This window comes from Neofelis nebulosa, chromosome 2 (genome assembly GCF_028018385.1).
Source record: "Neofelis nebulosa isolate mNeoNeb1 chromosome 2, mNeoNeb1.pri, whole genome shotgun sequence".
Classification (NCBI taxonomy): Eukaryota; Metazoa; Chordata; class Mammalia; order Carnivora; family Felidae; genus Neofelis; species Neofelis nebulosa.
The window spans coordinates 78933916-78958772 of record NC_080783.1 but is presented as its reverse complement, the minus strand read 5'-3'; the positions used below and the strand labels follow the sequence as shown (position 1 = coordinate 78958772).

The 24857-nt window shown below is 41.8% G+C and overlaps 1 protein-coding gene across 10 annotated transcripts in view; it reads left to right on the top strand.

Annotated features, from left to right (window-relative positions):
• The window catches only part of FMNL2 (formin like 2), a 314444-nt gene that overhangs the window by 263635 nt on the left and 25952 nt on the right, over positions 1 to 24857 (top strand). For all 10 annotated transcript variants that reach the window (XM_058715261.1, XM_058715265.1, XM_058715257.1 and 7 more), the window contains 5 exons: positions 12220 to 12294; positions 17187 to 17297; positions 19726 to 19875; positions 22367 to 22468; positions 24388 to 24700. In XM_058715261.1, the coding sequence (XP_058571244.1) occupies positions 12220 to 12294; positions 17187 to 17297; positions 19726 to 19875; positions 22367 to 22468; positions 24388 to 24700 (751 nt within the window). The remainder of the gene's footprint in view (positions 1 to 12219; positions 12295 to 17186; positions 17298 to 19725; positions 19876 to 22366; positions 22469 to 24387; positions 24701 to 24857) is intronic.

The following is a 24857-nucleotide window of genomic DNA, read 5'->3' as shown; positions in this document are numbered from 1 at the left end:
GGTCGGGATCCACTGCTCTCTAACCTGTCTAATGCCAGGGATTGTACTTGTCCTTGTGTAACATAAGAACTAAAGACTTCTTCTTCTTCTTTTTGATCTTTTTCTACCTTGTAAACTGGTGGAAGGTTTCTTGCTGTCTAGGGAAATCTTCCCTGTCTGAAAGATGTGACTTCATCTTTGTGGAGAGATGGCAGATGTCATAGTCCTTTGTATGGTGTGATGGACTCCCCGACAATCTTGTAAGACATTTTACTGTTAGAAACCCATTCATTTGCTTCTGCGGGTTTTGGGTTTTGAGAATTCATCATCTTTGTAGAAATAAAGAAGCTATTGTCTTTTTTTTTTTTAATTTTTTTTTTAACGTTTATTTATTTTTGAGACAGAGAGAGACACAGCATGAACGGGGGAGGGGCAGAGAGAGAGGGAAACACAGAATTGGAAGCAGGCTCCAGGCTCTGAGCAATCAGCCCAGAGCCCGACGCGGGGCTCGAACTCGCAGACCGTGAGATTGTGACCGGAGCCGAAGTCGGACGCTTAACCGACTGAGCCACCCAGGCGCCCCAAGAAACTATTCTCTAGTAGTATAATTTAGTAGTTCTTAAACTTTTGGCCTCACAACTCCTTTTTACATTAAAATTTTTTTTTATGTTTTTTTTTTTTTTAATTTTTGAGAGAGAGAAAGCAAGCAGGGAAGGGTGGAGAGACAGGGAGACACAGAATCCAAAGCAGGCTCCAGGCTCTGAGCAGTCAGCACAGAGCCTAACATGGGGCTCGAACCCATGAACTGTGAGATCATGACCTGAGCCGAAGTCGGACACTTAACCAACTGAGCCACCCAGGCGCCCACCCCCCTCAAAGTTTTTTTTTAAAGTTTGAGCAATCTCTATATTCAGTTCAGTGTGGGGCTTGAACTCACAATTCTGGGATCAAGAGTCACATGCTCTTCTAACTGAACCAGCTAGGCATCCCAACATTCTTAAAAATTATGAAGGATCCCCCAATTTTTTCTTTATGCAGGTTATGTATTGGTATTTACCCCATTAGAAAGGAAAGAAAAATTTTGATACTTATTCATTAAAAAGGACATGATAAGAGGGGCACCTGGGTGGCTCAGTTGATTAAGCATCTGACTCTTGATTTCTGCTCAGATCATGATCTCAGTTTGTGAGTTTGAGCCCCACATGGGGCTCTGTACTGACAGAGTGGTACCTGTTTGGGATTCTCTGTCTCTCCCTCCCTTTGCCCCTTCCCCGCTCATGCTCTCTCTCTCTCTCTCTCCCTTTCTATCTATCTCTATCTCTCCAAATAAATAAATAAAAACAAGAAAAAATAACATAATAGACTTATTACATGTTAATGTTATTAAAAAAATCTGTTTTTCAAAATTAAAAAAAAAAAAAAATATCAGTGACAGGGGCTCCTGGGTGGCTCAATCAGTTAAATGTCTGACTGGGTCAGGTCATGATCTTGCAGTTTGTGATTTCGAGCCCTGCGTCGGGCTGTGTGCTGACAGCTCGTTGCCTGGAGCCTGCTTCAGATTCTGTGTCTCCCTTGCTCTCTGCCCCTCCCCAACTTGTGCTCTGTCTCTGTCTCTACATTAAAATTTTTTTTTTTTTTTGGGGCGCCTGGGTGGCGCAGTCGGTTAGGCGTCCGACTTCAGCCAGGTCACGATCTCGCGGTCCGTGAGTTCGAGCCCCGCGTCAGGCTCTGGGCTGATGGCTCGGAGCCTGGAGCCTGTTTCTGATTCTGTGTCTCCCTCTCTCTCTGCCCCTCCCCCGTTCATGCTCTGTCTCTCTCTCTCCCAAAAATAAATAAAAAATGTTAAAAAAAAAAAAAAAAATTTTTTTTTTTTTTTTTAAATCCATGTCCGTAGTGGCTGTTTTAGTCGTCTTGGGCTCCCATAACAAAATATCATACACTGAATGACTTAAACAACAGAAATGCATTTCCTCACAGTTAGGGAGATTGAAAGTCCTCATGCCAACATGGTTGGATTCTGGGGGGTCCTTGTCTGGCTTACAGATGGCTGCTTTCTTACTGTATCCTCAGATGGTCTTCCCTAGGGGTGTGTGTGTGTGTGTGTGTGTGTGTGTGTGTACAAAGGGCTCTTTTTTTTCTCCTAAGGCCATCAATGTCATTGGATTAGGGACTCACCCTTATGACCTCATTTAACCTTAGCTGCTAAAAGCCCTATTCCCAAATACAGTTGAATTGAGGGTAGGACTTTGATATATGACTTTTGTGGAGACACAGTTTAGCACAGTCCAGTCCATAATAGTGCCATTACTTTAAATTTTTATACATCTTTTTAAAAAAATTTTTTTAAATGTTTATTTTTGAGAGAGAGAGTGAGCGAGCAGGGGAAGGGGTAGAGAGAGAGGGAGACACAGAATCCAAAGCCCAGCTCCAGGATCTGAACTGTCAGCCCAGAGCCCAATCCAGGGCTCAAACCCACAGATTGTGAGATCATGACCTGAGCTGAAGTCAGATGCTCAACTGACTGAGCCACCCAGGTGCCCCTGTATTTTTATACATCTTTTAAAGTCTAGCTTAATATTCATGCCCCGTCTGCCCCTGCATTCAGTTGTGTTGTTTTGGTGGAAGTAGTTGAAGAAAATTCAGCCTCACACAAATGTACAGATTGAAAAGGAAGTATTTTAATAGAATTTATAGTTAACAGTGGATAGTTATGTTTTGAAACTATACTATACAAACACTGGACAGGTAGTAGCTTCTTAAAGTAGAATCTGAAACTGTATTAATGAAATTCTTGTACTCTTGTTAACTTTAAAATTTATTTGCTTGTACCTTGAATGATTGTAGTTTTATAACAATATGCAGTAGTTAGTTGGGAAATACCAATTCACTGAATTATTCACATCTTCTAAATACTGACAAATTTCATCATGCAATATTAAAAAAAATCATATTATTATCACCACCAAATTCATCAGAAAAATCTGTAAATATTGGAAAAGCTGCCAAACTTATGGGGAATAGAAGTTCTCCACAATTCTCAGTTTTGCTTGAAAGCTCAATTTTTGTCCGTTTCCTTCATCCATTTTCAAGAAAATTTCCTGCCACATTTTTAAGTCTGAATAACTGTAGTGTGTTAGTTATTCTTTTAAATAATGAAAAGATGGCTAGACCGTCTTGCAACTGGAATAATCACAGAAGCCCTTTTCCTCAAGACACCCGTATTTTAGTAAATAGCAGAAGTGCTTTAGGCAGGCTTCCCAGTTTGTCCTATAGAATACTAAAGAGGTATATATTCACTGGTCAAGATGGAATAAAATTAATATTTTTTATTGCATCATCAAGGGTATTTTTTATTTAAGCTTTTAATTTTAATTCCAGGATAGTTAACATACAGCGTTGGAATAGTTTCAGGTGTACAATATATTGATTCAGCAGTTCTATACATTATTCAGTGCTCTCCATGATAAATGTACTCTTAATCCCCTTCACCTATTTCACCCCTCCCCCCACCGACCTCCCCTCTGGTAGCCATTTGTTTATTCTCTGTAGTTAAGAATCTGTTTCTTGGTTTCTCTGGTTTTTTCCTTTGTTTGTTTTGTTCTTAAATTCCACATTATGAGTGAAAACATTTCTCTGACTTATTTTGCTTAGCATTATAGTTTTTAGCTCCATCCACGTTGTTGCAAATGACAAGATTTCGTTCTTGTTATGGCTGAATAATACTCCATTACACATACACACACGCCCCACATCTTCTTTATCCATTCATCTATTGATGGACACTTGGGCTGCTTCCACAATTTGGCAATTGTAAATGATGCTGCGATGAACACCGGGGTGCATGTATCCCTTTGAATTAATGTTTTTGTATTCTTTGGGTAAATACCAAGTAGTGCGATTACTGGATCATGTGTTAATTCCATTTTTAACTTTTTGAGGAACCGCTATACTGTTTTCCACAGTGGCTGTACCAGTTTGTATTGCCACCCACATTTTTCTCCACATCCTCGCCAACACTTGTTGTTTCTCGTATGGTTGATTTTAGCCATTCTGACAGGAGTGAGGTGGTGTATCGTTGCAGTTTTGATTTGTATCTCCCTGATGGTAAATGATGATCATCTTTTCCTGTGTCTGTTGGTCATCTGTAGGTCTTCTTTGGAGGAATATCTGTTCCTGTCTTCTGCCCATCTTTAATTCAATTTTTTGTTTTTTCGAGTGTTGAATTGTATGAGTGCTTTAGGTGCTTTGAATACTAACCCTTTATCAGATATGTCCTTTTATCAAGGGTATTCTTAAGTGACCCTGGCTTTTTGTTTTAAATGGACACTGATGAATGCAGTGATTACTGTAATACTTAGTGCCAGTGCCTTGAGTTGTGCCCAGGCAGCAGTGGTTTTATTCACCCACCATTGCTTCTGCACCACTTCTGCCTACTCTGTAAAAAAGGCAGTAACACCTTAGTGTCATTGTGATAATAGTTCTGATCTCACAGGCTCTGTGAAAGGGCCTCAGAAACCCTTGGACCCAGAACCATTATTTTAAGAACTGTTTCCCAAGTATACTGTCTGCTCTGTTGTTGGGCCAGGTGGAAGTGATTCCATTTAGATGAGAGTAGGGTCCTCCTGATAGACATCCAGGATTAGGGCAGAGCACAGAAGAAACTGGAGGAGATGTGGAATGAGAGGAGGGAGCAGTGGACAAACCTCAGGCATTTGCCTGTTTGTGCACCGAGGTCTTTGATCTAGCAAACAAAGAGTCCTTGTCTTTAAGGGCTCTGAAGTCATTGCACATCTTTGTTAGATTTAGTTCGACTTGTGATTCGGAGTGAAGAGAGCATGGGTTGACATCTGCCTCCCAAGCAGGCCCCGAGATATGTGGTGACAATGCCACAGGATTTAAACAACTCCTCTCCTGTGCTGTTGGTACAATTCAGTGAACATTCGATGACCGCTAGAAAGTGTCATTGTGTCCTCTCCCTTGCCTTACTGGGCCAAATTGGGTATGCTCAAAGGAGGAATCTGTGAGGAGAAATGAATGGGAAAAAAAAGGATAGTGTTAGGCCTTCTCCTACTTTAGAGGAGTCTGATGGATCAGTCATCCCAGAGAAGACCGAAGGCCTTTGCTTGTCATTTAGTCCTCAGGTAGCTAGTTAAATACCAGTCTGTCTTGAGCTGCAGTGTATTCTGGTCTTCCTGTAGGAATAGAAGCCTTGAAAGAATCCCCGTGTGTTCTTACTGACGACCAAGAGATATGTCTTATATTGAAGCCAGAAAGAGTCAAGTCAGACATTAGGAATATTTCTGGAAGATGTCATTTATGAAGAACTGTATTGTGCAGCCTTACTCTCTAGAATGTAGTGAAGGTCATTTTTGTTCAGGGAAGCGGTAAAAAGGCATTTCTCATTTAAGATGTGGTGTTTCAACGAGTTATTCTTGGGGGACTTTACTAGCCCTTCCATCTGTGTCAGGACTCTTTCGGTACAGCAAAACAGATATATGAAAAGTAGAGGGTCATCTGGATGTTTTGTGTGGTTCATGCCAAAACATCTGGATGTTTGAAACATCTGGAAAAGTGGCTGAAGTTTTCCCGAGGGTGATTAGCATTACGTGGATGAAACCTCTGGCTCCTAATCAGATATTTACCGGTTCAACATTGATAGAAATGTTGTATTAATTTATGGGGGAGGAGGGTTGAATAGACTGTAGAGTGCATTCCATTGTGCAGCTTTCCATAGTTTTCTGCGGAGTGAAATAAGGTGTTTTAGTTGCAGAATGTTTCAATCTGATGAATATTTCTGCCTTTAAGTCCCGGGAGACATGAGAGCCAGCAGTAGGTCCAAGTGGTGTGCTTCTGACCCAGCAGCCGGGTGGTGTCAGTGTGTGAAACGTCCAGGTACCTGAGGGGAGAGAGGTTGTAGACCCCTGCAAGCACAGAACACCCCAGCAGAGTGGTCTTCTGTCAGGCCGTCATGGGGTCAAGTAATCCTCAGACCGGGGGCACTCTCAGTGGAAGGTAAAAGATGCTCTTCACCTAGGGCAAACTGTGAAACGACTGTTGACTTCATGCGGCCCTGAGAAGAAAACGGAACTTTTGTTCCTGGGCAGGCCCCGAGAAGGGTAGCGTAATCAGTCATAATAGACCGTGCCTCCTAAGAGGTGCCTTCCTGCGGGGAGCCGTGTGGATCACAGGGGCCTATTGTGAGGGAGAAAAAGAAAGTATTGAAGCAGGCACCAGGCAAGCAGGGCAAGAAGGAAATGCTTAAGCAAGGGGCCTTTAATTTTTATGTAACTAACCCAGAAGCATGTTTTATAACCACCTCATAAGAGTCAGGCCTCAGTCTGGCTGCAGACTTTGTGTGGTGCCCTGGGAGCTGTTGCTGGGGAAGCCAAAGACAGTCATTGACCTTGAAGGGGGACGGAGAGGTGGCTGAAGGCCGGCAGTCTGTTGTTCATTTCAGCATCTGGCTGGCGAGAATACTCTTTATTACAGGCTTTTGTAAAACCATCTTTTCTTCGCTATTAGCCTTAAGGGAAATCCTCCCCTAACCCCTGTTCACCCTTAGAGACGCTTTAAAGCACTGCCTCTTTTGCATCCAGGGCCCCAGATTTATCCAAATGGTTTGGGACAGTGTTCAGAAATGTCTTTCACAGATGGAGAGCAGAGTTGAGTCGTTTCTTGGCACGAGTTGTGCTTTTGCTTCAGTTCTCCTTGAAGTGAAAATGTATGTTGTTTGTCCTGGGTGTGGCCTATTTTATCTGGGCAGGGCAGGATTTATCTGCTTTACACGAACCAGTGAGTGAGATGCTGTGAGATGGTGCCCTGGCCCTTATGTATGGTACACAGGACCTGTGTAGCTGAGTGCCTCCCTCTAAATTTGGTTTGTGTAGAGCTTCCAGGCTGGTCAGTTTGGGAATATCATGTTATACGGCCATGCCTAGATTAGAATTTTAGAGCTTCAAGATAGCAAGTGAGGTTTTGGGTTTTTTTTTTTTCTTCAAACTTTTATTAGCAATGAAAACCTTCAATGAAACTTTTTTCAATGAAATCTTATCAGGCAACTCAGTACAATAAAGCAGAGCTGGATAAACCAGGACGGCAGTCCCAAGAACCTTTCTTACTTGTGTTTTTCCTTTGCCTGCCAAGCTCCCCCTTTGGGAGCCCCCCAAGTATTCCTCTGTCACCCTTAAGGCTTTCTAAAAGCAGCCTTGAAAACAAGAAATATAACCTAAGGCTCTTGAATTAATGGATGTGAAAATGGAAGTCTAGAGAGGTTCACCAAGTTGTCCAAGCTCACAGCAGAGTGGTGGCAGAGCTGTGACTTATGACCCAGGTTTTGGGGTCCCCTGCTTAGTCCTATATCTGCCCTCATATCCCCTGACCCCATCAGTGTTAGAGCTTCAAGGTGCAAAGAGGAGTGGATGTTAGGCAGGACCTCAGGGATGGGTGGATGTTTAGTAAACTGAAGTCTGTGGTCCATGACCTGAGCCTGAGGGTTTTTGCTTTCTGTGGTGTTACTCAGGGCCAGGGTATTGATTCACATGAGACTGATTTATAAATGAAGGTGCCTGTTCAGTTTACAGCAGAGTAATGTTTTTCCAGGGTGTATACTTTTATCTTCCTGCTGTCGGACTTAATTTTTGGTAGCTCTGGCTGCCAGTAGTGGAAGCCTAATTCCCGATGGAGTATTCTCTGCAGTCTCCTCTTCGGGGCCTATCTGTGGCTGCAATTTCTTCCATTTGCTCATTCCCCCACCTACTTCAGTGGCTTCTTATCACCGATACAGTAAGTTGGTGTTAAAGCTAGCGGGGGGAATGAGAAATACCTTTGATTATATGAAAGTCAAGAAATGACAGATTTCAGTTGCCACAGAACAGTTTTTTTTTTTTTTACTTGAAAGTTCTCAGATCATACGTTGTCTGGCCTTTGTTGGCACATGGCAGATCTCTGCAGCAATATATAACGTTCAGTAATACATACGTGCGGATACGTTCCTGGCTCTTATGTACACTTTGGTGAAGTCCTTGCGTGCATCCCCATGAAGGCCAATCGATGTGTGGATTCTGAACGCAACTGAGAATTGGCATCTTGTTTCTTTTATCCTCCCTGTTTTCTAAAACCAGGTCAGTGTCAAAGGAAAGAAGAGACACGTTCAGCCATGGTTGTCCCATTTGAACCAAGTGTGTGGGGGTGGTCCAGATGTGAGCGGTATGAGCTGGGACGGCTTTCCTTTGATGCCGAACACAGCTTTACCAACCTCCCCAAACATATCTTCCCATTTCCTGTGGGATTACGGTATACACTTGTTTAATGATTGCTGAAGTATTGTAGGAACAAATGTGAATCTGGTTTGCATGCTTCCTTTCCTTCAGTAGAAATAAAGGGGGCCTCTGGAATCCCTGCTGTTCCCTTGGAACAGTGTCAGAAAATACCACCCTGAATTCATTAGTCGAGATTGGCAGCAGAACTGTCTACCTAAACCTCTCCAGAGAGGGGCTTGGTGAAGCTGACAGGAGAGGCCCTTCTGGGTCTCCCAGTGAGTGAGGAGAGTGGTCCATCAGATCATTCTTCCAAAGTTCCTTGAAGCTGGCATCTCTGCTGGCCATATGTCATTTTTGTGCATTGGGATTCTTTTCACCAAGCTTACAACAGCTATAAATTGGAAGATATTAAGTCTGTTGTTTTTGACAAAGGTATTTCTGTTTCCTAACACATATGTTCTTAGCATGGATTTACCTGTTGACGGGATGCTCTCTAAAGAAATGCTTATATTCAAAGCTCTTTTTTTTTTTAATTTTTTTTTAATTTATTTTTGAGACAGAGACAGAGCATGAGCAGGGGAGGGACAGAGAGAGAGGGAGACACAGAATCCAAAGCAGGCTCCAGGCTCTGAGCTGTCAGCACAGAGCCCAACACGGGGCTCGAACCCACAAACCATGAGATCATGACCTGAGCTGAAGTCGGACGCTCTACCGACTGAGCCACCCAGGCGCCCCTATTCAAAGCTCTTAATGTCTGTTTCAGTCCTGTCTACCAGGGTACTGCATGGTTTTTGGGATCTTTACCCAGCACGAAATTAATCTAATATTGCTTGTCCTAGTTTTGATGCCTTTTTTAAAAAAGATTTTGTTAACAGGCTGTGAATCATTTTATTGCTGCCCATATGTGCTTTCCTCAGCCATATAAAATCCCTTTTTTCTAATGCCTTGCACACAGTCTCTGATTTGGGAGTTACCTTATTATTCATTGTACCTATGCAGGGGCAGTGGGTAAATTCCTACTTCATTCCCATGATACCCAGTTATGGTAACTGTATCTCCTTATTGTTAAGTCAGAGATTGAATGAGTTGGAGAATTAATGATCTAGTTACCTGGTTTACAATTGGTAGTCAGGCTTTAATCTGCTGGTCTATATTATATAAGCCACTGGTTCAATAGCCACGAATAGTTGTTAAAAGCACAGATTCCTAGTTCCATTGTGGAGATTTTCATTCAGTAGGTCTTGATTTAGATCCAGGAATCCACCATTTTTAGAAGTTCCATGGAAGACTGTGGTGCAGGCACATCAAGTATATGCCCAGGGTCATGATTGTGGTTTTCTAACAAGAACATTTTTCATCTGTTGTTGTCTCAGATACGAAGATAGTTTAAAGCATTCCAGGATTAAGTAATATATGTTTATCTGCACATTCTAGGCTGTGTTGGAGAAAGAACATCAGTCAGGCTGGCACTTGGGGACCTGGTTCTAGCTTCTGCATTGACTTTTCATCAAATTATAGATGTATGATCTGTCTAGGTATCAGTCTCATTCATAAATAGAGGGCACCGGGTACTTTCCAGATTCCTGACATTCTTTGATTTGAATGGTGGAAGGAATTGTATTCATCATCACTGTTCATTGTTAGCTGTTGCTTCTTCTAGTTTATTGAGTGCTAGCTGCTCAACAGACCATTAGTCACAGCTTCTGGTAGCTGGTAGCTGTTTGCAGATTCAAGACAACTTCTCTTCCTTTCTCCTGCCACTACCGACCTCCCCAAAACAGATTGAAGTAAACCATTCTCCTGGGAAACAAGTTCTTATGTTGGGGTTTGTCTTAAAATTCAGGTTGTAATTCTGATCCTTTCCATATCCAGCCTTGGCAGTTTTCACCCACTGGGTCCTTTTTGCAGGCTAGGGAGTTTTGTCCCTTTGGGCACAAGATGTGGCTGATGTCATAGTCTAGGGAGCTGTGCTTGTAATGCCTCAACCCCCCGCCTCTTAACAAACCTTTTGCTTCCAGGAATTTGCTTCATATTCTCCAGAGGGGCTGGCTGAGATGAGTGGCAGAACAAAGTATCCCTTTAAATGTCTCTGCCTTTGTGGAGTTGCATCAAAATGATCTGTAGTGTTTTTAAAATTGTGCACGTGCGTGTCACCCAGCGCCCCCCGGTCCCATTGAATCAGGCTCTGTCGGTGGGATTGGATTCGTGCTTTTAAAGGCTTGACTTCCAGTGCTCCCTCTGGAGCCTCGTTGTCTTCCTCTGGACTGGGTTCATGCACTGTTTCTTCTGTAATTATTTTTTGTTAAGGCAGGTATAAATATGTGGAGAGTTGTTGTCTGAATACGGTAAAGTGTGGTGTGCATCTATTGAGAAAATTAAGTTGCCTTGAGACTTAGAAGGCCCTCAGAGGCTGAAGGCTTAATGTTCCCATCACATGGTTTGGACAGGAATTACCACTAAAGATTTACCCGTAGCACCTGTCTACTATGGGCTGATGGTTCTTTTTTCATCAACGTGATCATCCTTTCATTAAGTGTTATCTTAACATAATTAGTCATTTGTCCTTTTTTCAGTGTAATTCAACAAATATTATTGAGAGCTTCCAACATGGTAAGAAGCATTGTTTTAGATGCTGAAGGTAGCATAGTGAACCAAACAGACAAAACTGCTGTCTTCTTGAATCTTCCTCTTCACTGAAATAAATATTTATGTGGGATTTAACATGACGGAATTAAGTGGCTGCATTATAACATTATGAAACACCATTTTGGGGGAATTTTTCAGGATCATCCTACATATATTTCTAAGACCACAAATAGAACCAAAAAACTGAGCTAAGCATGTGAAACCCGGATTAAATTCAAAATGTTAAGACTGGGGACTGTCTTACTGACACTACATGTAGCTCAAGGGTGTTCAGGTGTATACTTTGTGAAGGCAGAAAGAATAAGCCAGTGGGCTCCAAATAAAGGTTGCTAAGGTCACTGGCAGAATTGAAGTTTATCCTTTAATTTTGGGAATAAGTCTCCAGAGAGTTCTTACTTGTTATGAATCTTTCCTTGACTCTGTATTTTTGACTCAATGTAGACCCAGGACCTTTGGAGCACTTGAGTTCATAGTAATTTATCTTGTCCTTTTACCTGTTCGGCGAAAACATTAATTTGAGCTGAATGTTTCAGGCCTCTGGGCTGCTAATTTATAAGTTCCTGCAAATTTCTATACTTGCCTTAAATGGGTTAGTAGAACTTCCCAAGTGTCTACTGTAGTACTACATACTTTACTACTATGGTGTCTACTTCTGTGTTGTAGTTTATGTTAAAATCACTTGATTTAGATGTAATAGGGACATTGTCAATCTGCTTTTCAAGGAACTTAAATACTGAATTGTCCAAATCCTTTAGCGTACCTGTTTTTTTTTTTTTTTTTTTTTTTTTTTTTTTTTTTTTTAAATTTTTTTTTTTTCAACATTTTTTATTTATTTTTGGGACAGAGAGAGACAGAGCATGAACGGGGGAGGGGCAGAGAGAGAGGGAGACACAGAATCGGAAACAGGCTCCAGGCTCCGAGCCATCGGCCCAGAGCCTGACGCGGGGCTCGAACTCACGGACCGCGAGATCGTGACCTGGCTGAAGTCGGACGCTTAACCGACTGCGCCACCCAGGCGCCCCTAAACCATAACATTTTGGGATTCTGCATGCAGGCTAAAAAATTGTTGGACTGCAAAAATAACCAATGAAAGGAAAACACATTTGACATAGATTTCAATATATCGGGGAACATTTAAAAGAAACTGAGGCTTAGCTTTAGGGCCTGGCTCATGTTGCTGTTTGTGAGTTAACCAGCTTAGAAGAGAAGGAAACAGTGTGTGAGAGAGGCAATAAAAAGATATTCTGGAAATAATTATTAATGCTAAAATTCCTGCCTCTAATTTTAGAATGCTTATGTTTGGAATTTCATATGCGTGATGAAATGTGTATTTCAGGTTTGCGGAGAAAAACAGCGCTTTGAGAAGTTGATGGAACATTTCAGGAATGAAGACAATAACATAGATTTTATGGTGAGTTATTCCAGGACCACATTACAATCAATAAGGCAAGCTCAGTTTCTGCACTTTTTTCCTAAACCCGTTTATATTTATATATGATACATATGTGTGTGTATGTGCATATAAATGTTACAAAGGACAGAAAATTGAGGGTAATCTGCTATAGATTCGATCTAGAGTGTTCCTCACAATCTGTATTTTTCCCTTACAGTGTTTATTTCCAGTTTTATTCCTCGTGCACATACTGTACTAAAGACCCAAAGTACTAATTATTTATAGCAAATAAAGGATGAAAGCATGCATTTGGGAAAAGGATGTTAACTGCTGGTACATATACCTGCGGTTGCCAGCTTTAGCTGTCAGTAAAGCTGCATCAGGATCCTGAAGACAGAAGTCAAGAATCTGGGATGCTTGGGTGGCTCAGTCAGTTAAGCATCCAACTCTTGATTTCTGCTCAGGTCATGATCTCATGGTTCATGGGATCGAGTCCCATGTCAGGCTCTGCACTGACAGCATGGAGCCTGCCTGGGATATTCATATTCTCTCTCTCTCTCTCTCTCTCTCTCTCTCTCTCTCTCTCTCTCCCCCTCTCTCTCTCTCTCCGCCTCTCTCCCCCTTCCTCCCCCTCCTCCCCCCGTCTCTCTCTCTCAAAATGAACATGGGGGAAAAACAAACAAAACAAAAAAACCCAGAAAACAAGAATCTTGCCCATTTTGCTTTTTGTATACCTCAGCCAGTGGCTTTCTCCAGACTATATTCTCAAAGACTAGAGTGCTTTGGTTTGTAGAATTGACTGTACATATCCCCCAGATTACTCTACAGGAGTGATTCCTGCCCTGGTAACTCTGTGAGGGCAGAGTTAGACTGCGGTTCTCCTTAGTGGGATAGTTCACATGTAAGGATGTGTGGTTCAGCGGTAGGACTATCCTCTTCAGGTTTGAACAGCAGTAGGAGTTTGAGAACTTCCAAATTCATACACTTAAACCTTAATCTTGGACTGAAGATAGACGGTTTCTGAGACAGACTTCCCGTGGGTGGATCCAGATCTGCAGGCTTTCTTTGACCTAATCCAGTTGACATACACAGCTCCTGCTCTGGGGAGGTCTCACCTGGGCTTTGTCCCTCAGGTCACTTCTAGCTTGGAGCAGGTATACCAGTCAGTCCTTAACATTGTGAGTCTTCTAAAACTTATACTTAGGGTGCCAGGCACACTTTTCATTTGAATTGCTTTAGTGCCTGTAAAACATGAAACATAATTTTGGAGATTTCCAACCCTTTTATGTGACTTTTTTTCTGTGTCTTTACATTTTATATGCATCCTAGCCCTCAGGCCCTTCTGAAAGTAGTGAGAATGATGAAATTGTTTATAGAGAAGTCTTGCTGTTCCATAAAGCATGTTATTTGCTGTTTAAAAAGGCAAAAAATGTGAGACAAGGAGTGCTGTTACATTGACTTTTTAATTAAAAAAAATTTTTTTTTTAATTTATTTTTCAGAGAGAGAGAGGCAAAGTTCAAACAGGGAAGGGGCAGTGAGAGGGGGAGGCAGAGAATCCGAAGCAGGCTCCAGGCTCTGAGTAGTCAGCACAGAGCCTGATGCAGGCTCGAACCCACAAACCGTGAGATCATGACTGACCGAGCCACCCAGGCACCCTATACATTGGCTTTTTAATTTTGCTGTTAGGATTTTGGGGAGTGTTTAAGGCCCATGTTTGCACTAGTGATAAATATGTGAAGAAGTCGTGCCCTGGCTCACTGTAGTAGTTTCTTTCCTCTGCCTTCATAGGGGCAACTTATTTGTTCCTGAAAGCTGAGGTTGCAAACTGGAGGCTCCCAGGCTGAGCCAGCCTATAGGCTTGTGAGTTTAGTCTGACAGTGATGTCCTTCCATTAAAAATTTGAAAGTTGTGCATACAAATATAGATTTCTAATTTTTTCAATTAAAAATTTCTGCCAACACTAGGCCCTGTTTTTGCAGAGTATCAAGTGCTGGGGCCAAGTAGTCAGTCAGTTAGTCTGTTAGTCTGTTAGTCTGTTTGTTTGTTTGTTTGTTTGTTTGTTTGTTTGTTTCTTTCTTTCTTTCTTCATTCATTCAATGTTTCCTTATTTTGGGGGGAGAGAGAGAGGGAGGTGGAGCGGGGGAGGGGCAGAAAGAGAGGGAGACATAGAATCAAAAGCAGGCTCCAGGTTCTGAGCTGTCAGCACAGAGCCTGATGCAGGGCTTGAACTCATCATCCCTGCGATCATGACCTGAGCCGAAGTCGGATGCTTAACCCACTGAGCTACCCAAGCACTGCTCCCCCCCCCCACCCTGCCCATTTTTAAGTCTAAAGATCCTCCTTCTAGTTTGCCGTGGCCCACACCATTTCTTACTGTATTACACTTGGTATACTTCACTCATTATCATACCTTGTGGATCCCTCTGCCATTTGAGTTTGTGCTGAAATTATATATAATTAAGCCCTTTAAAATGCCTGCACTTCTTAGAAATGAGAGTATATTTCTTGTCATTTACTTATATGTACATGCATCAAGGAACCTAATTTAGAAACTGCTAATATACAGGTACAATGATCTGTCACCTAGCAAATAGTTGCTTCTCAGGCATATCATAAAACTCAACAACTATTCAGAAGAGAAATGGAAAAATCCAACCATATTTTCCTCCAGAAAATGAGGCTTTTCTTAAACTGTCCTTGGGAATGCAGTTAAGTTGCACAACCTCCTTAACAACATATTCCTCATAAAATACAATATAAATTTTTCTAATGCAGCAGAAGGAAGAAGGAAAAAAACCCTGACAATCTTTCTTTAGCTCATTTAACCATAGAACTTGAAGTCATTTTTTCAGTTAAATTGCAAAAGAATCTCCTTGAACCAAGAGAGTTGACATATCTTCCAGAGATAGCCAGTGTATAACATATACTCAAAAAAGAGTCTAACTCGATAGAAACAATTTGAAAAAAGATAAAAGAAACTGGGTTTGGAGGAGAGAGGAAGAAGGCAGTTTTCAGAGTAAATGTGAATCTGGATCCCTCACTCACTTTACCTTTTTGTGCAGACTGTGTTTACCCATAGAGGGAAAGGATTAGTAAGATATTTTTACCATAAATATACTGTCACTATTTTTTTTTTTTATCATTTTTTTAATCATTTTGCCTCCTTGTACAGACTGCATTTACCCATTGAGGGGAAGTATTAGGTATTTTCACCATAAATAAACTGTCACTATTTTTTTTTTTAAGTTTTATATATTTACTGTGAGAGAGGGAGAGAGCAGGGAAGGACCAGAGAGACAGAGAGAGACAGAATATCCCAAATAGGCTTCACGTTGTCAACTTGGGGCCCCAATGTGGGACTCAGGCTCATGAACCATGAGAGCATGACCTGAGCCAAAATCTAGAGTCAGATGCTTAACTGATTGAGCCACCCAGGTGCCCTTAAACTGTCAGCATTAAAAGCAAGATAGGGACTCCTGGTTAGCTCAGTTGGTAGAGCATGTGACTGTTGATCTTGGGATTGTAAGTTTGAGCCCCACTTTGGGGAAAGAGATTACTTAAAAATAAAACCTTAAAAAAAAGGAAAAAAGAATAGATCTGTTCAACTTTGTTTTGTTCTTTACCAAACCAAGGACTGATTTTCTCTGTGGCAGGTCTCAGGGCCATTGATGCAGTTATGGGGAGCTAGTAAATCGAGGGGTTTTGTGGAATGGAAGCCGGTTGATTAAAACAGAAAGATGGGTCAAAGATCCTATTACGATCTTGTTGGTATGGTCGAGCCCATAGTGAAATTTTAGAAGTGATTATCCTGTGGTACGATTATAGGATTATAGGTGGTTTTTTAAAATGTTCTTTTTTATAATAATTTTCACATTTTCTATAACATGCCTGTAATAACTTACACAGTTTGTTCTATATACCCACCCATAAGACTTTTTAAAAAGTTTTACTGACAGGTGGTTAACATAACATCTAACCTACCCATTGAAAGTGGACAATTCAACACATTTTTTGCATACTTGCAGGGTTGTGTGGCCATCACTGCAGTCTGATTTAGAACACATTGTCATCCCAGAAAGACCCCGTCAGTAGTTACTGCCCATTTCCTATCCCCAGACCTAGGCAGCTGCTAATCTACTTTCTATCTCCACAGACTTGCCTGTTCTGGATACTTCATATGGATGGAATCATAACTTATATGGTCTTTTATGACAGACTGGTTTCATTTAGCATAATGTTTTCAAGTTCATCCACATTGTAAGATGCATCAGTACTTCATTGCCTTTTTATTGTCACCTAATATTCCATTGTGTTGATAGGTTATATTTTTTTAACCCATCACTTGATGGACATTGCGTTCTCCCCCCCCCCCCCCCACTTTCTGGGAAATAATGAATAATATAAAATAATACGATATATAGAATATATATTAGTTATACTAATATAAATAATAGTGAATAATGCCATTATGAACATTTGTGTATAAGTTTCTGGATGGACATGTATTTTCATTTCTCATGGGTATATACCCAGGACAGGGTTGCTGGATCCTATGGTAACTCTGTCATTAATATTTTGTGGAGTGGTCAAACTTTTCAAAGTGGCTGCACTGGTTTACATCTCTGGCAGCAGTGGATGAGGGTTCCACTTTTTCCACCTCCTTGCAGCTCTCGGTATGGTTTTCCATTTTGATCATGGTCACCCTAGTGGATGACGAGGGGTATTTTACTGTGGTATCTCTATGACTTTTGAATTTGAAAAATTACAAAATATTTTTAAAGACCCAATGAAACGAAGGAAAAGGAGGTCGGTGAGTGAGTTTAGATTTGTGTAATTGAAAGCATATGCCTATGTTTAAACTGAGAAAACAAGTTTTCAGCCATCTAACCCACTGGCAATTTCATTGCAGGTGGCCTCTATGCAGTTTATTAATATTGTAGTCCATTCAGTAGAAGACATGAATTTCAGAGTTCACCTCCAGTATGAATTTACCAAGTTAGGCCTGGATGAATACTTGGATGTAAGTATAACTGTGACCTTTGGCTCCAATGTAAGACTTGATTTATTGCCTACCTTCAAGATACACTTCCGCCGTGACTAAAGAACACTTCAAGCTCTGTACAGTCAAGTATCGTAGCACTAGTTAAAGGGAACGTATCTGAGTGATGCAGTTTGCCAGGGAAACTGGATTCTTGAAGACCTCCTGGGAGCTCAGTCTGTCTTCTGTCAGCAGCCTTTTAGTGTTGGAGTCAGACAACCTCTTGTAGCCTCTCACTGTAGCTCACCTCTGCTCTTGAACTCTGTCTGGACCAAGTCTCATTGCACCCTTCATCTGGGCTATTGGGCAATCCACGTTCTTGGTTACTCTGGGGACCCTATCTGGGCAGGGGAGGTGAAACCAAGACTGTTTAAGAGTGATGAATAAATGCTTAGAGTATAAAAAAGTCATGAGGAAATGGACACTAGAGACTTCCTCCTGTAGAGCCGTTAAATTCTGTTTAATGCATTTGTGGCTTTAGAAGTTCCACTTTTAAGTTCTCGGTTCGTGAAGAGATCTAAAGTTTCTCTTTCTCTGCCTCTCCTGTGGAAGTGCTCAGCCAGTTCCCTATAGTTCTTCCTTCACCTAAGAAACAGCAAGTTTAGGTGAAAATCATAAATGGACTTGAATAGCTGTGTGTGCACAGGATGCCCTCATGTCCTTTGACTCTTGAGCAGTTCTGTTTTCCCTTCTGTACACCAGTGGTCCCCTTCAATTTGAAAGGCTACTAGTGAGAGGGCAAGAATTGTTGAGCTCAATTTCAAATCTGTTTCTAGCCCTGAAGAAGAGATATAAGCACTTCCCTTGGACATCTCTGGATTTCAGCTGCCCATCTTCGTCAGGACTGAAGCCAGGGAATTACAGTTTACTGTGAGGCAGAATCATAGCATTGGTTGCTCTCTGAGCTCATCAGCTGGCTTATCAGACCAGCCAGGCTGCCCTAGGTATACTGGCCTAACGTTGTCTAAGGACTGTACTCAGGGAGAGTCTGATGGATTTTCATTAAAGAGTGGTTTGAATTGTTTTCTTATCTAAGTAATCACTAATATCTTTGACAGAATATGGTATTGAGAGGTTTTTCCTGCTCTGAGGTCAAGGTTTCTCTATCCTCTTTCCCTACATACCCTGGGAGTGGCAGTATTTGAGCAAAAATGGGGTGTATAGATTGCTAATGGCATTCTGGGTTCCATTTTGTGATGGTCGTGCTGAGCTCCTTCAGGTCAAGGCTGCGATGGCGAATCGTAACACATTAGGGCAGTGCCTGTTACTCATTGTGTACTTTGTGAAAAAACCTCTGAGCTTCTTCCTCATTTCCCTTTCTAGGCTTCGTCCTTATTGAAATGTCTTTTTCAGTTTGTACTCTTAAACTAAGATGGAACATACTCTCTTTAGGGCACACTAAGTTGAAGAATTCCAGATTAGACCTAGGAGCAAATCTCTCTTAGAATTTATGTTGAGCCTAAGTCCTCTGAAAAGTTGAAGATTTTCCCCAAACTCTGTATTTCTTTAATTTTTTTGGTGTGTTGGTTCTGGACCCTCATAGAGGTGGTCAGAAGATTAATATTATAAGCACATAATAAATACTTCATTCGTTTACAGAAACCCAGCCTTGTTAGTGGCCATTGATTTGTTCAGTAAATATTTATTGGTGTCATCTGTATGCCAGTATTATCCTAGCCACTCATCTGTTCCCCCAGGGGAAGTCAGGACTTGTGTTACTTGTAAGGAAGATTCATAGGTTACCTTGACCTCTAATTTCACCTTAAAGCTGGTTGACTTCCTTTGGATGCCTGGGTCTGTAATGCAATGAGTGGCTTCCTGATCTGTGCTTTGGGAAGCCCAGAACTCCTTATGCTGGGGCAGTATCTTAAGGAAGTTATGATGGAAGGCAGATTCTAGCAATTTATGCTGAAATAAGCCCCCTGGCTACTTCACTGTCTACCCATGTCTTCTCCTCCTCCCATCCAACCTAATCCTCATTGGAATTACCATCTCTGCCCAGGCAAATTACTGCTGCTACTGTAACCACCTCTTGCACACAGATGCCTCTCAAATTTGTTACGTGGGACTGTTGCTCCTTCTGCAGCTGCTCTTAATTTTTCTGTAGTCCGATTTCACCTGTGTCAAGATGTATTAGTTTGGAATATGCCTACATGGGGACTATATCTTTGGGAAGGATTAGGAAGGAAACTTGTATATATTTGGAAGAGGGTGTTCATCGGAAAGTAATGTGATTATACCTTCTTAGAAGAACACTCCGTAATTGTCGTGAGGAGGATGCTACATCAAACCCTCTCTTGGCACAGATTGGACTGTTTGGAACAAACAAAAACCACATGGGCTGTTGTATCATTATGCTCTGTGTCCACAGCTGTGCTGACACCGCCTTCTCTTGTGTTTTGATTTTTAGAAACTGAAGCACACTGAGAGTGATAAGCTGCAGGTGCAGATTCAGGCTTACCTGGACAACGTATTTGACGTGGGAGCTCTGCTGGAAGATGCTGAAACCAAGAATGCAGCCTTGGAGAGGGTGGAAGAGCTGGAGGAGAACATTTCTCATGTAACTACATCTTGGGAAAGGAAAAACTGACTTTGTGTAACTGGGTGCCAAGCAGAATGAGTGTTGGCTGTTACCGCAGAAAATGAAAGGATTTGGAGTATAGGGATGAACTGCAGCTTGAGATCGAGAGCTGTCAAAAGCCACCCGGGGTTCTTTCAAAGAAGGCATGTTTGTTACTTAAAACTAAAGGGAATCCATTGCCTTGCCTTAGCTCACCTGCTCAGTTTCTGCTGAGCCCAGATTTCCTGGCCATCTTACTTATCCCAGAAGGTGAGGCGATTGGCGCCATGTAGAGGGGAAATGAAACTTGAATATGTGAATTTGGGCTGATGTGAAGACCTTTCTACTCATATTCTCTGAATATAAGTCATCTTCTACCACATGCGTTCACACGGGCCCATGGAGGATGGGTTCTAGTGCTTTGTGCTAAAATAAGCCCCAGAGCGAATAGACCATTATCAGTGTCTTCCTCACCTCCCACCCAACCCAGTCCCTCAGTGGAACTGCCATTGCTACACAATGTTCAATCTCTTTGGGAGTTTGGATTTATTTTTTCTTTAAAGTTTGTTTGTTTGTTTGTTTGTTTAGAAAGAGAGAGGCAAAAAACAAGTAGAAAGGAGCAGAGACAGAGGGGAGACAGAGGATCCACAGCGGGCTCCGCACTGACAGTACAGAGCCCGATGTGGGGCTTGAACTCATGAAATGTGAGATCATGACCTGAGGTGAAGTCAGACACTTAACTGACTGAGCCACCCAGGTGCCCCTAGAAGTTTGGTGTGATGTATCAACAAGTTCTATTTCACTCCTGGTCTTCTGAATATAAGTCAGTTCTGCTGAATGTGTCCATACAGGCCCATGGACAGGATGGTCTTGTTTCTTCTTGATGGCCAGTCTTCCTAGTCCTGCCTTATGGTTACTCACGTGCAGTAAAAATTCATTTCAGCTACAGGCATTTTCAAGGAAATTAGCGTTCCCTTAAATCTATTCTTCTTTGAGGAGTGTCCTATCAGTGTTACATTAACTCTGTCTCAGGGCAGGGACTTATTTTGATTTGAGGGATTTATTTCACCACAGACTAAGTTGAATATAAGTCTAAAGGCCTTCAGAGGTTGTCCATTTATTCATCCATTAAGCAAACATTTGAATATTGTGAGAATGAACAGAAAAATGGTGCTTCTTAAAGACCTAAGCATTGTGAGAACCAGATTTGTTTGTTAAATTCTGCTTGACAGTGTCCTTGGCTGTAATTGAATTGTCTCTTTTTAGAGCAATATTATTTTCCCATTTGAATGGTCCGATTATTTCCCTCTACACTTTCTTAGTTGAGAGTATTGTATGTGTGTGATGTCCTTCACCTTTGTCCCTCACTCTGAAAATGGGCATCTTATCTTCATGGCTGTGGTCAAGCCAAGTTGGTGAGCCAGCCATTCACACCGCCCCCCTCCCTTTGTTAAGTGTTGTAGTGACCTGCTTGGTACCTGCTTAGGAAGGGCATTTATCGGCCTTGCCCTGAAAGATTTGTATCCTATTCTGAACCTGATCAGCATTTTAACCTCTACCCTTCCTCCTCACCTTGCCTCTCTGGTGTTCTTTACTTGTGATCGTTTTCAGTGAGATGTGGGAAATCAGAAGTAGCTCACTTTCAGAGGCTTGTGGGAAAAGTAATTAGTTAACACGTGGCTCATACTGTCTTCCTCTTGAAGCCTCAGCCAGCTGTCCATAACCATACTCACATAACCCACTTTTTTTTTTTTTAATGTTTTATTTATTTTTGAGACAGAGCATGAGCAGGGGAGGGGCAGAGAGAGAGGGAGACATAGAATCCGAAGCAGGCTCCAGGCTCCGAGCTGTCAGCACAGAGCCTGACCGGGGGGGGGGGGTGGGCTCGAACCCACAAACCATGAGATCATGACCTGAGCCGAAGTCGGACACTTAACCGACTGAGCCTCACATAACCCAGTTTTGAAGTAGGCTGCCTGTTTATTTGAACTGTCCCTCCAAATAACTTTTATTACTTGGGTTAGTTTGGGTCAAAACAAGCAGTACTATTTTTTAAGCTGGTGTTCTGTAATAACAGAACCAAGTTTTCTGGACTGATAAATTTGAAAAGCTTGTGCCTAATGGGCTTTTCTTAGTGAAGGAAAGGTGAACTTCCCCTCTTGCCTCACCTCCTGTTTCCCACCCTTGCAGGCTCACGTTGGTGAGCCCCTTCTGCCAGCCCCTGAGGAAATTGAGGGAGGTACACTGTGTATGTTGAAACACTAAGGAACTGACATATGGGTTTTATTAAGGATCATGTATAAATTATTAATTCCTATTAGAAACAAATAGGTATTCAGAATCGTATTGTAAATATTAATGTTTCCAGAAAAACAGCTTGTAGAACACATGCAGCACTCTGGGCCCCAGTAGAGCTCTACTTTCTGAGAACCGAGGACCTGATGAGAATGGTCGTGTGTTGTGACACAGCTTCTCTTTTATACCTTTATAGCTGTCTGAAAAGCTGCAAGACACAGAGAATGAAGCCATGTCCAAGATCGTGGAACTGGAAAAGCAGCTGATGCAGAGGAACAAGGAGCTAGATGTTGTTCGAGTGAGTGTGCTGACGGCAGCTGCCCCAGATGGGCATTGCAGGGAAGGTGCCCCAGCTCTAGTAGAATGTGGACTACATTCATGTCAGAGGAATGCATTGATGCAACGTATTTATTGGAATCATTTCAGAGGCGATACTCAGATGAAAAGTACACATAGTTAGGGATGGATACACATGTGTTTGCAATCAAATGTTGGGGGTTCAGTACTTCCTTATCACAGTTTTCGAGAGCAACAATATTTTCCCATCTGGACAAGTCTGACTTGATTCAGTGGATCACCCATTTGCTTGGAAATAAAAACACAGCATGGATTTAATTCATGCCACTTATTTATTTTTACTAGGACTTGGACTTCTTTGTATTTTTTTGCTTTACTTCTACTTGAAACCAGATTTGGTGGTTGCCGTGGAAACGGTGAAATCACAACACAGGCAAGATCTAATGTCATTCACCAAAAGAATTAAAAAAAAAAAAAAAAAGAAAAGGCAAAGCAAAACCAATCCATTTTATTATCAGATGATCCCAGCTATTTTATTTGGCCTTAGCATTGTTTTACCTTACATGTCAGGTTTTTACGGAGTGCCATCCATGTGTTTGGAATTGTGTGGAACATAAAATCACCAAAATGCCTGGAGGGCTTTCAGGCAAATGGCTTGCCTCTACACCATCGTTGATGAAATGGCACATTTTACGCGATGCTTATCATGTCTGTGTGTGTTGCTTGATATTTTGACATGTCCTACAGTTAACTCTAGGAAATTTATTTTTTGGCACGCCATCGAGACAGAGTTGTAGCATATGGACTCAATTCAAGTCAGACTCTCAGATTATTAATAATAGACAGGGTGTGAAGAATGTTTCCCTGCCTGCTGGAGGTTTGTGGTGAGAGATCACATGTGTAAGACCCAGCAAGTACGTTCCAGACAATCCTTTCCCTGGAACCTTCGTGAGCCCCTTATGAAAGGAACGAGGACAGCCTTTAAGTTGAAAATTGCAACTTTTTTGTTTTCTGCTAAAAACCTGGACAAAAAAAAGTAATTAGTAGAGGGAAGTGTTGGCCTGTTCTGTTAACTGCAAACCAAAAGGAAAAGGTTACAGTGATTGCTGTCCTAAGCTTGCAGGAGGGCATTGTGAAGGCCAGAGAAACCCATTCAAGAACAGTCAGCCCCTGGGTATTCATGAGTAGATTCTTCTATGCTTTGCAGATTTTTAATCCCAGTCTGACTTCTATCCAAATCTGACTTAGGGACTTTTGTCTACTGTTAGCCGATACGTGTCTAGGAGTTACAAATGAATTTTAAAACAAGTAAAAAGGAAAACATTCTGCCCCACCAGAATATCCTCGGGATATTCCAAAGTCAGCTATAAAATTATTTTTGGGTCATCTCTGCCTTGCTTGTCTCCACCTGCAGGGAAAATTGAATTAGCTGTACTTATTAATGGAAAGAACTATATTGGTGATAACAGTTGCTAGAGTATATTGCATGCATTACCAGTGAACAATTGAGAATGAATAGGACTTTTATAGGAGGCTGCGTTCTATAGAATTCTTACGTGTATATCAGTATCCTTCCTTTTAACTTTTTTGGTTATTTTCTTAAAAAATTTTTTTTTAATGTTTGTTTAATTTTGAGGAAAAGATAGAGTGTGAGCAGGGGAGGGGCAGAGAGAGAGGGAGACACAGAACCAGAAGCAGGCTTCAGGCTCTGAGCTCCGAGTTGTAGGCGCAGAGCCCAGTGTGGGGCTCGAACTCTCGAACTGTGAGATCATGACCTGAGCCAAAGTTGGATGCTCGACCAACTGAGCCACCCAGATGCCCCTTGTTTGGTTATTTTTTTGATCCTCAATTTGCCAACCTGATGGTAAGAGGTATGGATGTTGCATGAAGATAGACTGGTGACTGCGAACTCTTTTGCAGGAAATCTACAAAGATGCAAATACCCAGGTTCACACATTAAGGAAAATGGTCAAAGAAAAAGAAGAAGCCATTCAAAGACAGTCTACCCTGGAAAAAAAGATTCATGAACTGGAGAAACAAGGGACCATTAAAATTCAGAAGAAAGGGGATGGGGACATTGCCATTCTGCCAGTTGTGGCTTCTGGCACATTGTCCACAGGGTCAGAGGTGGCAGTGGGTAATTTTGTGGGACCAGCAATGGGGGTTGCCTCCTCGGGCCCCCTGCCCCCTCCTCCCCCACCACTACCTCCATCATCAGACACACCTGAAGCAGGTGAGGAGCCTGGTAGGAGAATTGAGGGTAGTATTTGGGATATTTGTATTTCTTCTTTTATCTGCTGTCCATTTGTGCACTTTGCTTTTCTTGGCATTTTCTTTTACTCACTGATTTTAAAAACTTTTTACATTTTGAGATTTAGGTTATAAAACTT